Genomic DNA, 15937 nt, shown 5'->3' on the forward strand with positions numbered 1-15937 from the left:
GGTTGCGAAGAGGTGCTATCGAGGAAGCGACGTAGCTCCTCGTGCTAAGGGTGCGAAGCACGACTCATGCGCCTCTTGGCTCATCGCACCTGTTGTCCGACCTCGGCTCCTCTGGGCTCATTGCACCTGTGGTCCGACCTCAACCTCGGCACCTCGGACGAGCACAGGCACAAAGAACCTCGGACGAGCAGGGCCTCAGTCTCTTGGACGACCTCAGCTCTGGGTCGCACAGGTGCAAGGAACCTCGGACGAGCAGGGCCGACGAGCAGAGGCACGAGCGCAAGGAAACTCGGACGAGCAGGGCACATGCGCAAAGAACCTCTGGTCGCACAGGCACAAGGAACCTTGGACGAGCAGGGCCTGTGAGGCGCAAGTAACCTCGGACGAGCAGGGCCGAGCGAGCACAGGCTCGAGCGCAAAGACCGTCGGGTCGGACGAGCACAGGCACAGAACCGAGCCTTCACGTAAATAAATCCTCCATATGAGAGATTTAAAAAAGGAGGGAACAGAGATTCGAACCACCTACCTCAAGCACCTCAAGCGGGCACACCAACCATCCACACCACATTCCCTTCTTAACATATATACATAATATATATGTTTTAAGTATGAAAACTTTTAATTATTATTTAATAAAAATCTAACATTCCCCCACCTGATTAAAATGTTTTCAAAAACTATATAAAATAAAAAATAGTCAAACTGGGCTTGTTTATGTCACGACTTCAATAAAGGTAGCTTGCGGCTTTGAACCTTTACCTAGTGAAAGTATATTTTCATCTGAAAGGTATAGTGGTAGCTAAAAAGCTTTGAACCAAATCCTTTGGTTCAGATTTCTATATACTTCACCCATGACAAATGCAAATACTGGGTTCATTATAGGTGGTGCTTTTTCTGGCCTTATGCGCCAATATCTCAGTTTCATGAGTGCTCTAGGGGTTAAACCCTTATCCCCATAGACTGCGGCCACACAGTCACACTCACATAGGTGAGTCCTCTAAGGGTGCTCGCAGCACAGCACCTTGCCATAGTCTCGGACTCATTCAGAGTTTTAAACTCTTCCGTATACCTCTGCTGTATTTAGCACTCACATCACAGGAAGAGACCAAATGACATAAAGTCATTTTATTATAGTGCTAACTAATCATTAAACAACTTGTTTTTCCCGTTGAACCTTTCGTCTTGGGATCTCCAGTCAGAAAAGGTTGGGTTGCCATTATCAATGATTCCTTATGGGTTTCAGTCCCATCCCCTTTGATGTTTCTATGACTTTGCTTCTAGCCAGTCCTTTAGTTAAAGGATCTGCTAGGTTATCTTTAGATCCAACAAATTCCAAAGTTATGATACCATTTTTAATTAGGTATCTAATAGTCTTATGTCTCACACTAATGTGTCTTCTGTTTCTCTTGTTATACTCAGTATTTCTACAAGTATTAATTGCAGCTTCATTATCACATAACAAAGAGATAGCAGGTATAGGCTTTTCCATAATAGGTATTTCAGACATAAGATTCTTAAACCATTCTGCTTCTTGACTTGCAGAATCTAAGGCTACAATCTCAGCCTCCATAGTGGATCTTGTGATCACAGTTTGTTTGGATGATCTCCAAGCAACAGCTGCACCACCCAACATGAATATGTATCCACTAGTTCCTTTTCGATTCACTGAATCAGTGATCCAACTAGCATCACTGTATCCTTCAAGTACAGTGGAAAATCTTGAGTAATGTAAACCATAATATATTGTACCTCTCAAGTATCTAAGTACTCTATCCAGTGCTTCCCAGTGACTAAGACTAGGGCAACTATTAAACCTACTGAGCTTTCCTATAGCATAAGAAATGTCAGGTCTACTTGTATTTGCAACATACATCAGTGTCCCAATAATTTGAGCATATTTCTCTTGGGCCACTGGATCACCTTTATTGCACTTCAAGTTCAAACCATGCTCATAAGGTGTACTCACTGGTTTACAGTTGTACTTATCAAATTTCTTCAATATTTTCTCAATATATTGTGATTGATCAAAAATTATACCATCAGGTATTCTGGTAATCCTGTTACCAAGAATTACCTCTGCCTGACCTAAATCTTTCATATCAAAATTATTAGACAAGAAAGTTTTGATATCAGTCACCATATTCATATCAGTACCAAAAATTAAAATATCATCAACATATAAACACAAGATAATACATGAATCATTTTCTAACTTTGAATATAAGCACTTATCTGATTCATTTGCTTTAAAGCCATAAGAAACAATTATTTTATCAAATTTCCTATGCCATTGCTTAGGAGCTTGTTTTAAACCATAGAGGGATTTGACTAACCTACAAACTTTTCTTTCCTGTCCTTGAGCCACATATCCCTCTGGCTGATCCATATAGATCTCTTCCTCTAAATCACCATGAAGGAAGGCAGTCTTGACATCCATTTGATGAATTATCAAATTATGGATTGAAGCCAGTGCAATTAAAGTACGAATTGTGGTTATCCTAGTCACAGGAGAATATGTATCAAAGTAGTCAATACCCTCTTTCTGAGAAAAGCCCTTAGCAACTAATCTTGCTTTATATTTTTCAATAGAACCATCAGGTCTTAATTTCTTCTTAAATATCCATTTACAACCTATAGCCTTACTACCAGGTGGTAAGTCAGTTAAAAACCATGTTTTATTAGTCATAAGTGAATTCATTTCACTATTAATAGCTTCCTTCCAAAACATAGAATCTAATGAGTTCATAGCATCTTTATAAGTTTTAGGATCATCTTCAACCATAAAAGTATAGAAATCAGATCCAAAATCTTTCTTTTTCCTAATTCTTTTCCCTTTACCAAGTTCATTAATATCATTAAGTTCATTTTCATTTTCATTATTAGGAATAATTAGAGAATTAGATGGCGAACTACAAGATGCATCATTAGATCTATTTATTACATGCTTTTCTATTTTATCCTTAAATGGAAAAATATCTTCAAAGAAAGAAGCATCTTTAGATTCAATTATAGTATTCTTTTCTATGCCATTAATATCAGAACTAATGACTAAGAACCTATAAGTAACACTATTAAGAGAATAACCAAGAAACACAGCATCAAAAGTATTAGGTCCTAATTTTCTTTTCTTGATTAAAGGAATATTAACCTTAGCCAAACAACCCCAAACTTTTACAAAGTTTAGGTTAGGTTTTCCTCCTTTCCAAAGTTCATAAGGAGATTCATTAGAACCTTTAAATGGAACCCTATTAAGCAGGAAATATGCAGTAAGCATTGCTTCCCCCCACCAAACCTCAGGTAAACTTGAGTTGGCAAGCAAAGATCTTACCATATCTTGCAGAGTCCTATTTTTCCTTTCAGCCACTCCATTAGACTGAGGTGAATAGGGAGGTGTAACTTCATGTAGAATTCCATTAACTCTACAGAATTCATTCAAGTCATTAGAGGTGTATTCTCCTCCTCTGTCTGACCTGAGAATCTTTATTCTCTTGTCAAGTTGATTTTCTACTAAAGATTTATAAGTCTTAAACATCTCAAATGCTTCATCTTTAGATTTCATTAAATAAACTTGACAATACTTAGAATAATCATCTATGAAGGTAATGAAATACCTTCTACCCCCTTTAGTCAAAGTTCCATTTAGATCACATACATCTGAATGTATTAATTCTAATAAAGTTAAATTTCTATTTACTATTTTAAATGGTTTTCTAGGTTGTTTAGATTGAACACAAATTTGGCACCTTTCCTTTTCATTTAATGAAACATTAGATAATAAACCAGAGCTAATCATTCTTTTAATAGTATTATTATTCACATGTCCTAATCTAGCATGCCAAAGAGATGAAGAACATATTGAAAGCACAATTTTATTATTATTATTAGAAGAAAAATCCAAAGATACATTATTTATTACATACAAGCCATCACACTCATAACCTTTGCCTACAAATGTTCCATTCTTTGTTATAATCACTTTCTTAGATTGAAATAACAAAGAATAACCACTTCTATTTAGAAGAGATCCACTGATCAGATTCCTCCTTCCATCGGGCACATGGTACACATTAAATAGTGTAAGCACATTTCCAGACGTAAGCCTTAGAAGTACTTTTCCAGTTCCAAGCACTCGTGCCGAGGTGGAGTTCCCCATAGTTACTGTTAGGCCACTCCGGACCTGATAAGTAGTAAAAAGGGTATGATCAGTACACATATGAACATTCGCACCTGTATCCACTAACCAATCGGTAGAGCAAATTGCCAAATTTAATTCTGGACTTAAAGTTACATACCGATCATCAGTACTAGTAGGATCAGTACTGGATAGCACCATGTTGGTTTGTGGATTTGCAGGTTGAGAAGGCGCATGTTCATAGTTCTGATACTTCTTCTTCTTCATCCGGCATACTCGAGCCATATGACCGAGTTTCCCACAATTGTAGCAAATCGGCTTCCGATCATTCTTATTGATATGGTATTTTGGCTTCATAGGTTTTCTTTTGTTTCTAGGTCCACCCTTTTCAAATTTGGAGTTCTTGAACTTATGGGTCTTATTTTGGCTTTCTACAAAGTTCACCTTGGTAAGAAGCTCAGGATTCATGAGTTGCTCATTATCTTTCTCAAGGTGTTGTTCTTGGATCCTAATGGCAGACAATAGAGTTTTCATTGTCATATCCTCGGTTTTATATTTCAGGGATAACCCAAAGTCTTTCCAAGAAGGTGGGAGCTTGTCAATGGTACAAGCAACTTGAAGGCTCTCAGTTATTCCCATTCCCCTTAAGCCTAACTCATGATAAATCACTGTTAACTCATGGGCTTGGTCAACTACGGGCTTGGTGTCAACCATCTTATAAGACAGGAATTGACTAGCAGCATACTTGTCCATTCCGGCATCTTGGATACCATATTTCTTATTAAGATCATCCCAAATCTCCTTGGAGGTTTTAAAAGTGCAGTAGACATCAAAAAGGGGATCAGTAAGATAGGACAGAATCCTTCCCCTACACAGGTAGTCTTTCTTCTTAAATTCCTCCAAATTACAAGTTCTAGCTGGTTCATTCTCTTCCTCATTTGGAGGAGAGTCAAAGATTATGGAAAATAACCCAAGTGTGGTTAAGAAGATTTCCATCTTCTGTCTCCAACGCTTAAAGTTATTTCCATTAAATTTTTCAGGAGGAACCGGGTCACTTGCATTGGCCATTGGGGTAACTCTAAGTACTAGCCTATTATATGTAGGAAGAAATCTACTTCAAGAATGTTGGGAATATACTGTCCCAGAAATTTTTAAATCTATAATACTCTACTTCAACAAATAATAGGCAGAAATAGGCTTACAGAAAATAAATAGAGAAAGTGGAAAAATGGAACCCGAGATGCTGAGGCGTGGTATGTTGGTCACTTTCCTTGAAGTAGATTTCGCCGCCTTACAGTGCACTAGGCTTGGATGGCGTTCTACTCCTGAGATACAACAGCCTCTCGCACTGTTCCTTCTGCCTCAATGATTTGCACGGATCAAAGAAGCTTTCGAACCCAGAATCAGTATGCAGCAAGCCCATTGATTGAAAGAAAAACAGCAAACAGGAAGAATAGAAGTTCTCCGTTTTCAATTTTCTATATACTGTCTAATCCGAAGAGGTCTATTTATAGACTTCTTCGGGACAGACGCGACCCAAAAAACGATCCAACGGTCGAAACCGGTAAGAAAGTTTGAAAAAACACTGGGAGTATGGCCAGCGGATGCGAGGTCGGTTGCGAAGAGGTGCTATCGAGGAAGCGACGTGGCTCCTCGTGCTAAGGGTGCGAAGCACGACTCATGCGCCTCTTGGCTCATCGCACCTGTTGTCCGACCTCGGCTCCTCTGGGCTCATTGCACCTGTGGTCCGACCTCAACCTCGGCACCTCGGACGAGCACAGGCACAAGAAACCTCGGACGAGCAGGGCCTCAGTCTCTTGGACGACCTCAGCTCTGGGTCGCACAGGTGCAAGGAACCTCGGACGAGTAGGGCCGACGAGCAGAGGCACGAGCGCAAGGAAACTCGGACGAGCAGGGCACATGCGCAAAGAACCTCTGGTTGCACAGGCACAAGGAACCTTGGACGAGCAGGGCCTGTGAGGCGCAAGTAATCTCGGACGAGCAGGGCCGAGCGAGCACAGGCTCGAGCGCAAAGACCGTCGGGTCGGACGAGCACAAGCACAGAACCGAGCCTTCACGTAAATAAATCCTCCATATGAGAGATTTAAAAAAGAAGGGAACAGAGATTCGAACTACCTACCTCAAGCACCTCAAGCGGGCACACCAACCATCCACACCACACTCCCTTCTTAACATATATACATAATATATATGTTTTAAGTATGAAAACTTTTAATTATTATTTAATAAAAATCTAACAATAATGACAGTCAAGGAAAACAACACATACAAAATCAAAGCTACTATTCATATATGTTTGTGAAGTTTCTTTCTTGTCGTCGTTTAGATTACTGATCTTGTAGCATTTTGAGAAGAAGTGGAAGGTATAGTAGATCACTAAGTTTCTCCCTCGTCGACATTTGGATTGTGGGGTCTAGAATTCCCACCTGGCTTCCTATAGTCCAAGCAATTAATAGGACTCTTAACCTTATAGCAATAAGATCATAACTATAATTAAATAAATAGTAGAATATTAGGCGAAAAAAGTAGCTTGATACTATTAAATATTGTAAATGATCTTTAGTAATCCTTGCATGTAGTTTGTGTTGGATTATAATTGCTAATAAGGATTAGAAAGAGACACGAACAAAATAAAAGTTAAGTTAGGGTCACTATGGGAATTCAAAAGTTGGAGAATTAAAACATTTGCATATAATATTAAGATAAATAATAATCATTTGATTAATGGCTGTTATTTGACCATTATTCCATTATAACAACCATTATATAATGAACATTGATGGTTAGTTGTAATTGTATTGTTTCTTAAATAAAATACTTATGTAGCAATTTGAAATTCAACTTTTGCCAATTTTCTTCCGAAAAAGTTTGTGCCACATTTACTAATCTTTTAATAAATGAATTGACTTGGACAATAACATCATTAGTCATCCATTATTTTCGCTATAAGCCATTAAAAAACTATTATAGTATTATTATTTTAATATTGAATAATTCTAAATCACAAAATAACTAACAGTGATCGTAACTATTACAACGGTTAATAATAGTTTCAATGGGGTTTCTTTATAATGGAGTATCAGTTTTATTGAAACCTTGATATGTCTAAGTTTTAGTTGGACATATTACTTTAGACTATAACATGAAAGATAAACTTGATTGTATAACAAGTTAATACAATCAAGGTAGCACCATCATGATATTACTCCTTGTATATTATCCTTGTTTAGACCTGAATTAGATATATCACTTAAATTGGTCATAGTTAGATTTAAGTTCCTAAAATACACACAAAATCTTATTGCATTAGTGATGAACAGACTTATTTATACATGAAACTTCGATTATATATATTACATAATATTCTTGCCTATGTTCTTTTTTGGGATGACTAGGGTTTTTCTTCTTTATAACAAGTTAAGTATGGTCATAATATGGGTAATTTGCATCTAATTTACTTGTTAACACTCAAATACGTACAATGTGAATCAATCAAGATAGGATTTAGTCTTAGAAATGTCAAGTGTGGTTAAGGAATGGCTCTAGATGTGGCTAATATGGTTTGGCATTGGGTTCACTAAAGGTTTTGTATTTAAAGTGGGTTTGATTAAAGGCTATGGCAAAACTATAGATTTGGGTTTAAACTTTTGTAGCACAATAAAATAACTATTTAAGCAGTGGAATCGACAACTGACTATTTCAGCTCAACCAAAGAAGCATATGATTTGTAGTTTAGGTCACAACTCTTTTCATCCTTTCATCCTTTGCCTATATGCTGGGTTGGGACCCTATGAGTGCCAATAAATCTTGGCACTTTTTTTTTTCTTTTCTTCAAATGCAATTAAGCAATGAGAGTTGGAGCTCTTCTTCCCCATCCTCTTCCTAGCATGATTTGGAATTAAATGTCAAGCCTTTCTATTCTATTTGCAAACTTGGTAACATACCCTTTCTCCTCCATTGTACACCAAACATTCCATTATACAAGAGCTAGCGAGTAAAAAAGGATTTGGAAGATCACCTCCTTTGTTTGATGTAGTTTATTGCATTTCTTTGATGAAATGGAAAGGTTTCCCTTCCTTTTCTCTAGAAAAAGAAAAGCTACTATGTATATAGATGACCATAAACATAGTCCAGAAAAATACAAATACTATTGTACAAATCACAATTATTTGAATTATACATAAAATTTCAAATGGAAAACCCACAAACAACAACACGCATGAGATATCAAAATAGTATCCTTCCAAATCATGAAGAAACCCAAATATGGATGTCAAAACCGGTTGGAATCCAGATTTGCCAACATTTTCAATGCACAAGTCCCCATTCAATAGAATGAGACTCTTTGGTGATATGTTGGTTGTTCTTAAGAGATCTATCCAGGCACCTTCTTGAATTATTCATAAGAATCTAATAGAATATTCTAGTTTAGGTTTAGAGTCTTACTCAAGGAAGTAGTTTAGTTCATAATACCTAACAATTGCAAACCCTCTCAACCAACCTAATTCCGATCATATGTCTTAGGTTTTACTTAGCCAAAAAGGTTAATTCATGATTTAGGTTGTACGCACTTCTTTCCATAATCTCGTTCATTCCATTGTTTCCTCCACCAACTTGAAGACTAGAAACAACAATACTTCCATTCCATCGGATCTTGGCACTACATTTTCTCTTCTTCCTCAACACAACCAAGTCATGAGAACTTAGTTCTTCTCTTCCCTGATCTTCTATTACAATGACTATACCGAATTTAGCCTTTTATTGCATCCTGCAAACTTTTTATAAGCCCTTTCTCCTTGTTAAATAGGACTCTCCTAGAGCCTTAATTGACCTAAAGATGTAGGCTATCAAAATCGGGGAATCCACATCTGCTTAAGTATGGACATGTCCTTAATCAACAGAGTGATATTATTGGGTGATATGCAGGTTATTCTTGAGATGTCTATTTAGTACACCCTTGTAAATCATTCACAAGATCGCTGTAGTAATGATGCCTCGAAGAGTACCCCAAAAGATAGATTGGCGTATTTATTGCCCATGATGAAAGCCTCGTCCTCAATCGAAGTAATGATTTGACTTCCATCGCCTAAACCAGAAGGCAGTTCGATCTTGAAAGAAGGGGGCATGTGTTGGAAAAAATTTTGGGCACCTCGATCTATGGCCAGACCTGCCCCCTTGACCTCGACATAAGCCAAGGAGAATAACTTCGGCCCCAGCTGAGCAGCCAACCAACTGAAGTGAGCTCTTCGGCCCTAGCTGAGAAGCTGATCAGCCAAGGAGCCATAACAATCAGCACATATTAACAAGGACTGATAATCCTAACAACTGATACCTCTGATAGCTTATAGTCATGGCAGCATCGCGGTCTGCGCCCCACCAGCGCCGCCTGCTGCCCACACAGACTAGCACCCATACCTTGGTCATACTATCGGTCATTATTTGGCCATCATCGCACACCACATTAGACTAGGTAACGACAAAATGAGCTTCTTTATATAAAAGGACAACCTAAGGGACTTCAATATTATTCACAGAGACCATACTCTGTGAGTAATATTTCTGTGAGTATGCATGCAATATTACTCACAGAGACCATATTCTATTGAAATTCTCCTCCTTTTATATTATTGCCTGCAAAAAGTCTCTGATCGCATCTCCGAAGGAACCCAGCATTCGACGCGTCAACCTGCCTCCAATTGACCTCAGGGTTATCCGAGCTGTACTCCTTACCTCAGTCCGGATTCGACAACAACAATGATTAATATAACCAATACCTAAAGATTTTTTACTTAGAGCATCTGCTTTTTTTCTTGGATGATAGTTAATTGATAAATTATAATTCTTTAGCAATACTAGCAATCTCCTTTGCCTCATATTTAATTCTTTCTGAGTAAAGATGTATTTTATGCATTGTTCAGAGAATATTTTATAGTGTTCACAGTACAAATAATGCTCTAGATTTTAAGACCAAAGACTTATGCAAATAACCCCAAATCTATGTCCATATCTCTATAGAGTACTTTTGTTCATAAGATTTTAATTGCCTAAAACCATATGCCATGAACTCATCATGCTGCATTAGGACATATCGTCGACCCTCATTAGAAGCCTAGCTATATATGGTAAAAGCTCTACTCCCAGAAAATATAGTGAGGATGAGAGGTGACATCAATCTTCTTTTCAGCTCAGTAATGCTTCTCTCACATTTCTTGGACTATTCAAACTTTACTTCCTTAATAGTCAAGCAATTCAAAGGCACAATAATATTGGAAAATCATTCCACAAATCATCCATAATGTCTATCCAAACTCAAAAAGCTAGTTTAGACACATCAGTCAGCCTGCTCATCCTATTATTGCTTTTACCCTCTTGGGATTTATAGAAATACTATTTTACATGCCGAAGAAACGGTACTTTATCTAGCCCGAATTCATACTGGCTCAATCTAGCAACGTTCCTGTAGGGAGAAAGGATGACTGTGGTCCAATGATGTATTTAGGCCCAGCATTCTCCTGCTGCAGATTTGGAGATCAAAGAAATCCAATTAAAAAGATGATCATGGTAATCTTAGCCAACGGATTTTCAGATCATACCATGAAACGATGAGCCTATCATGTATCGCAAATGGCGACCTAAATTCCGCTTGGTTCCCCCTCGTCACCTATTTTATGTACCAAAAAAAAAAAAGGAACATCGGACTTTACAATGATCCGCGGAGGAGTATAAAGTACCGAATCTTGGCAGGGATGATCTGACCGTAGATGCCTAGATGCCAATGGCCAGCGTGTTGCCTGCCACCCCCCATTTATACGGCCTCCAGTTTTCCTCCTCATCCTTCCGCCCCAAATCCTCAGTCCGCTCCGCTTCTCTCAAATTCTTCTATAGTCCCGCGTAAGAACCCCGCTACTCTCTCTCTCTGTTATCGGCTTTCAGATGCCTACTGGTTTTCAATCTCTCTTTCTCTACATTGCCAGTGTTTCCACGTTTTTTTTTTAAGCCAGTCCTTGAATATTCATAAGCCCAATATTGTTGGTTTTGGAGATTTTAGATGCTTGATCTTCTTCTCCCCCTTCTATTTGTCTGCTTTTATATTTTTTTCCCGTATTATTTCGTAGAAATTCTCAAGAGCTTCTATAGATTGTAATATTGTATGCTAGTTCTTAAAACGTAAATGCCCAATTCTATGTTTTAAATTTGAATTGCGGTCATTTTGCTTCTAACTTGTTTTAGATCCATCTGTCATACAACTATGTGGCAAAGTGTGCAAGATATCATTGCTTCACAATGGTTGTCACTGTAGTGTTTGTGTATTTGGGTAGCGATTTAAGAATATTTAATTGCATCTCTGACAGTATAATAGTTTTTGTTGGTTTTTATGAAAAATTCTACTTAAAAGTATTTCATGTAAATCAGCGTTGATTCACCTTATCTGCTAAGAGCAACCTAGTGTAAATTGGTTCCTCTTTGTGTTTTTGGTAATCAATATTGTGGATAACTGAAAAACACGCCGATAATTTTAGAAGTTAATTGCTCCTTGAAAGCCTTACTTTTGCCTTTTTTTTTTTTCTCAAGTGCTTTGGATTTGTTTTCCATTCAAGAAGTTGATATTTTGCTGGTTTATTATCTTCATTTCGTAACATTAGTCAGGCGTTATCTACCTCATCAGCTATGCAAGTGCCTGGGGCTGTCTCAGAGAAGGAAATGCCTCTGGGAATAGATGCAACAATTGAAGCAGAATATGCTTCTCAGGCTAAATTGCTTCAAGAATTTAGTAATATCCCTAGCATTGACAAGGCATGGATTTTCAAGTCTGATGGTGGTATGGACTTTTGACCTTTACAACTCTTACCTCTACCCATGTTCTGAATGATTGCAGAAGTCAATGCTATTGTTTGTATCTATTCTGGCCTTTGTTTCTTTCTCCAAGATTATTTTGGCCTTTGTTTCTGTGACTGCAGCAAACTGTTCTAGGGCAATGTTTTCTACTGGGCAAGTGAATCTGTTGGCTAACAAAAAACGGACAGTTATTCTATCATCTCATGTTTCAAAGACAAGTAAACAGTCAGTGGATTTCCAGTGGACCCCCTTTCCTATAGAAATGACTGGTGTGTCCACAATTGTCCCATCACCATCAGGTTCAAAGCTTCTTGTGGTTCGGAATAAAGAAAAAGAATCCCCTACACAGCTTGAAATATGGGGTCCGTCTCTGTTGGAGAAGGAGATTCATATTCCACAATCTGTTCATGGCTCGCTATATACTGATGGATGGTAATACCTTACATGTTTTTGTGACTTAGAAGCCCGAGTTCATTGTTCTACCTGACTACCTAATATTTATTTTGATAGCATATTGTTGGGTGTTACAATTGACAGTGTTACTTCCTTTTTTTAAACTGCTACTTGAAAATTGAATTATTCTTAAAGGTTTGAGGGAGTTTCCTGGAATCACAAAGAAACTCTCATTGCTTATGTTGCGGAAGAGCCATCTCCATTAAAACCAGCATTTAATGATTTGGGCTACAAGAAAGAAGGTTGTTCTGAGAAGGACTGTGGTAGCTGGAAAGGCCAAGGAGATTGGGAAGAGGACTGGGGTGAAACCTATTCAAAAAAAAGAAAACCTTCATTGTTTGTTGTCAACATTAACAGGTCTATCTTTACATCAAACTATGTCTATGAGTATGAGTTATTGAAATATGTGTGAGATGACTATTTCTACAACCTAACATTTTCCAATCTATGTCACAGTGGAGAAGTACAGGCCATTCAAGGCATTTCAAAATCCTTAACTGTTGGTCAAGTTGTTTGGGCTCCATCATCTTCCCATGGATGTCACAATTACTTGGTTTTTGTTGGGTGGTCATCAGAAAATGGTCCAAACCAGACTCCAAGAAAGCTCGGTATTAAGTATTGTTACAATAGGCCATGTGCCTTATATGCAATTAGGGCTCCTTTTCAAGAACTGAAAGCTAATGAAGTACCATTAAAGTGAGTGTGCTTTTGCCCTTAGAAACTATAGAGATGTTATGCTCACTTTCTTCACCAATTTCTTCTTAAAAGTTGACAGAATCTTAATATGATGCTTTATGGATTCCAGCTTTTCTCGTTGATAACTTTTGATCATATATGATGATTCAGTGATAATGAAATGGACAATTCAGCAACTGAGATCAATTTAACTCATGGCTTAAGTAGCGCTTTCTTTCCGCGGTTTAGGTAATGTATATTGCTCCCCTTGATTATAATTCTCTTTTGATCTTAAAGCACGTCCAACATAATTTTGGTTTACTATAATTATTTTGTCATTTCTGTTTTGTCATTGGACATATTGGTCTATAAATATAATGTCTAAAGAACCATGGTAGATTCATTAAGTTCAATGGTTTCTAGGTTAGTCTACCAATTTCTTACAAACACTTCAGAACTTGAAGTGGAGCCTGTGAAATTGAAACTCCACATGCCTAACTGAAACCAATACTAAAACCGAGTTTTCAAACCTCAATCTTCACCATCTTTCAATTTGTGTTCACCAGCATTCAATAGTCAGATGATATTTCTTAATGTTCTGGAGTACATGAATATTGAATACTTGTAAATATGGCAAACAGATTGTTGATTTAAGATCTAGAGATAGTACTACTTTTCTTCTTATTTTTAGTAATGTTACATATCATTATATATATTTTTTGAGAAATTTTGAAAAGAAGGAAAAAATAAAAAAAAATGATCTTGAATATACCTTCATTTAAGAATGTGTGCATGTTAACTTAAAATAAGTAGTTGGATTTTCTTTTAGTATTCAAAATCTTCTTTGATGTTTGAGATATGATTTCTCCAAATATTAGAAATCAAAAGTAGTCTACATGAAAATAATGATTGAGTTTTTGGAAAGTATTCAGAGTCCAAATTATGCATCAGTTAATACTGTTTTTTTATCTTTTTATGCTAGTGCCTGCTGTGTGACAGCATGGCATGACATGGTCCAAATGTCATGCTGGTTCTTAGTCAACAAGGTGGAAAAATGCATGATACTTGAATCTTGTGTAAATGGTGATAAGATTTGATGGAAGGAGGTATTGGATCCTCGGATTTGTTAAACAACATACAATGTTGACCAACAACCCTTACCCCATCTTTATTGGGCTCGCATATACGAAATTGAATGGAAGTAGTTTTAATGGGACAACTACCAAAAGTGATGGGGTTAGACCTAATGGCCAAGAGGTACGCTAGGCTGGTTAATTTATGCTATCATGTTTTCATCTGGAATTCATGAGCTAGATGAAGATATTTAATATTACCGTGGAATATGCATGATTCCATGGAATATGCATTCAATTGTTGCATTCGATATGCTTGTGGAATATGCGTGATTGTTGCATTCAATGTGGCATTTGTTTATAAAACTTGAAATTTGGATATTTGATGTTTTAAAAAGTTGATCAATAACTTGATTCATGCACATAAGATGAAAATTCTGAAGATTGCAATTCCAAGTTGGGCATGCAGTAGAACATAGAAGAGTAATGTAAGAAACCAGTACAATGCAAGAAGTTTAAGAGTTATATAGCTGATCAAGAATGAAGCGATGGAGAGTCAATGGTTATCTCTTTAGCATTCATTGAAGCAAGGTTCGCCATCTTGGTACCAGACTTTGTACTAGTACCACTTTATTAATGTGCTAGCATGCTCGGTACGGGGCTAGTTTGACCAGTTTAGTACCAGTACTGTATGGTATGGTTTAGAGTCAAAGGAACCATCCCGAACCGGGCGGTTCCAGTTGTACCGAGCCATTCTAGCGGTGGATCAGGATGGTTTCGGCAAAAAAAAATGAAATCCGTTGCTGGAGGGGGAGAAGAAGGAAAGAGGAGAAAAGAGAAAGCGAGCGGGAGAGGGAGAAGGAGAGGGAGGGAGGCCGGCGGAGGGCCGTCGAAAGTTGGTGCTTGGGCAAGCCGATTTCACTTAAAAATCGCGGAGGCCGCCGGCCTTCACCGACACTCCATCGGCCTCCCTCCCTCCTCCTCTCTCTTTTCTTCTCCCGTTTGCCCTCTCCTCTTCCTCTACTGTGTTAGTACAGATCTGGCACGGCATGGCATGGCGGGGTCCGTACCGACCATGCCGCTAGGCAACCGGTCCGGTGCTCGGTACCAACCGGTATGGCAAATCTTGCATTGAAGACTATATAGATACCTACAAAGTAGAGGCAGGTGATCTTGGATTTATGTTGTTTGAAATGACATGTAAAGGCTTGACTAATTGAATAGATTCATTGATATTGCTGGGAGAAATGTTGGACACCTCGACCTCGGATGTAAACCGAAGAGAACGACCTTGGCCCCAGCCAAGCAGCCGACCAACTAAAGTGAGCAATCTCAATCCCAACCGAAGAGCCATCAGTCAAGAAGAACAATCAACACATGTTGACAAGTATTGACAATCCTATCAATCGACAGCTTTGGCGGCCCACAACCGTGACAGCACCATGACCTGTGCCCCATCAGCACTGTCCGCCGTCCACGCGAACTGGCACCCATGCCTCAGCCATACTACCGACTGTTATCTGACCATCATTGCATGCTACGTCCGGCCAAATAACGACAAAATGAGTTTTCCTAAACAAAGAAAGAATCCAGGAAAACTCAGGTATGCATGCAATATTATTCATAGAGCCTACACTCCATGGTATGCCGAATCGGTGGCCGGTACGAACCAGTCCGGCCAGTTATCGGTACGGCGGAGCCGTGAAAATCGGTACAGGCTGGTTCCATGCCGGAGACGAAGAAGACG

The 15937-nt window shown here is 38.3% G+C and overlaps 1 protein-coding gene and 1 long non-coding RNA gene across 5 annotated transcripts in view; one reads left to right on the forward strand and one right to left on the reverse strand.

The window, feature by feature from the left end:
* Window positions 1–27: 27 nt before the first annotated feature.
* On the reverse strand, window positions 28–571 carry LOC149750895 (uncharacterized). Its single transcript, XR_016398940.1, has 2 exons — window positions 379–571; window positions 28–243 (listed from the first exon to the last, which is right to left on the reverse strand). It is a non-coding gene; the product is annotated as an uncharacterized LOC149750895 (long non-coding RNA).
* Window positions 572–10770: 10199 nt separating this feature from the next.
* Window positions 10771–15937, forward strand: part of AARE (acylaminoacyl-peptidase-like protein) — a 29087-nt gene continuing 23920 nt past the window's right edge. The window contains exons 1-6 of one of the 4 annotated variants that reach the window (XM_039116603.3): window positions 10771–11044; window positions 11797–11972; window positions 12112–12421; window positions 12578–12799; window positions 12899–13138; window positions 13289–13366. In XM_039116603.3, coding sequence (XP_038972531.2) covers window positions 10923–11044; window positions 11797–11972; window positions 12112–12421; window positions 12578–12799; window positions 12899–13138; window positions 13289–13366 — 1148 coding nt within the window. In that variant the 5' untranslated portion in view covers window positions 10771–10922. The remainder of the gene's footprint in view (window positions 11045–11796; window positions 11973–12111; window positions 12422–12577; window positions 12800–12898; window positions 13139–13288; window positions 13367–15937) is intronic. The other 3 variants (XR_015974745.2, XR_015974746.2, XM_017843931.5) reach the window with 3 other exon arrangements.

Source organism: Phoenix dactylifera, chromosome 18, assembly GCF_051530095.1.
Source record: "Phoenix dactylifera cultivar Ajwa chromosome 18, Ajwa_hap1_PhDact_Kaust_v1.1, whole genome shotgun sequence".
Lineage (NCBI taxonomy): Eukaryota > Viridiplantae > Streptophyta > Magnoliopsida > Arecales > Arecaceae > Phoenix > Phoenix dactylifera.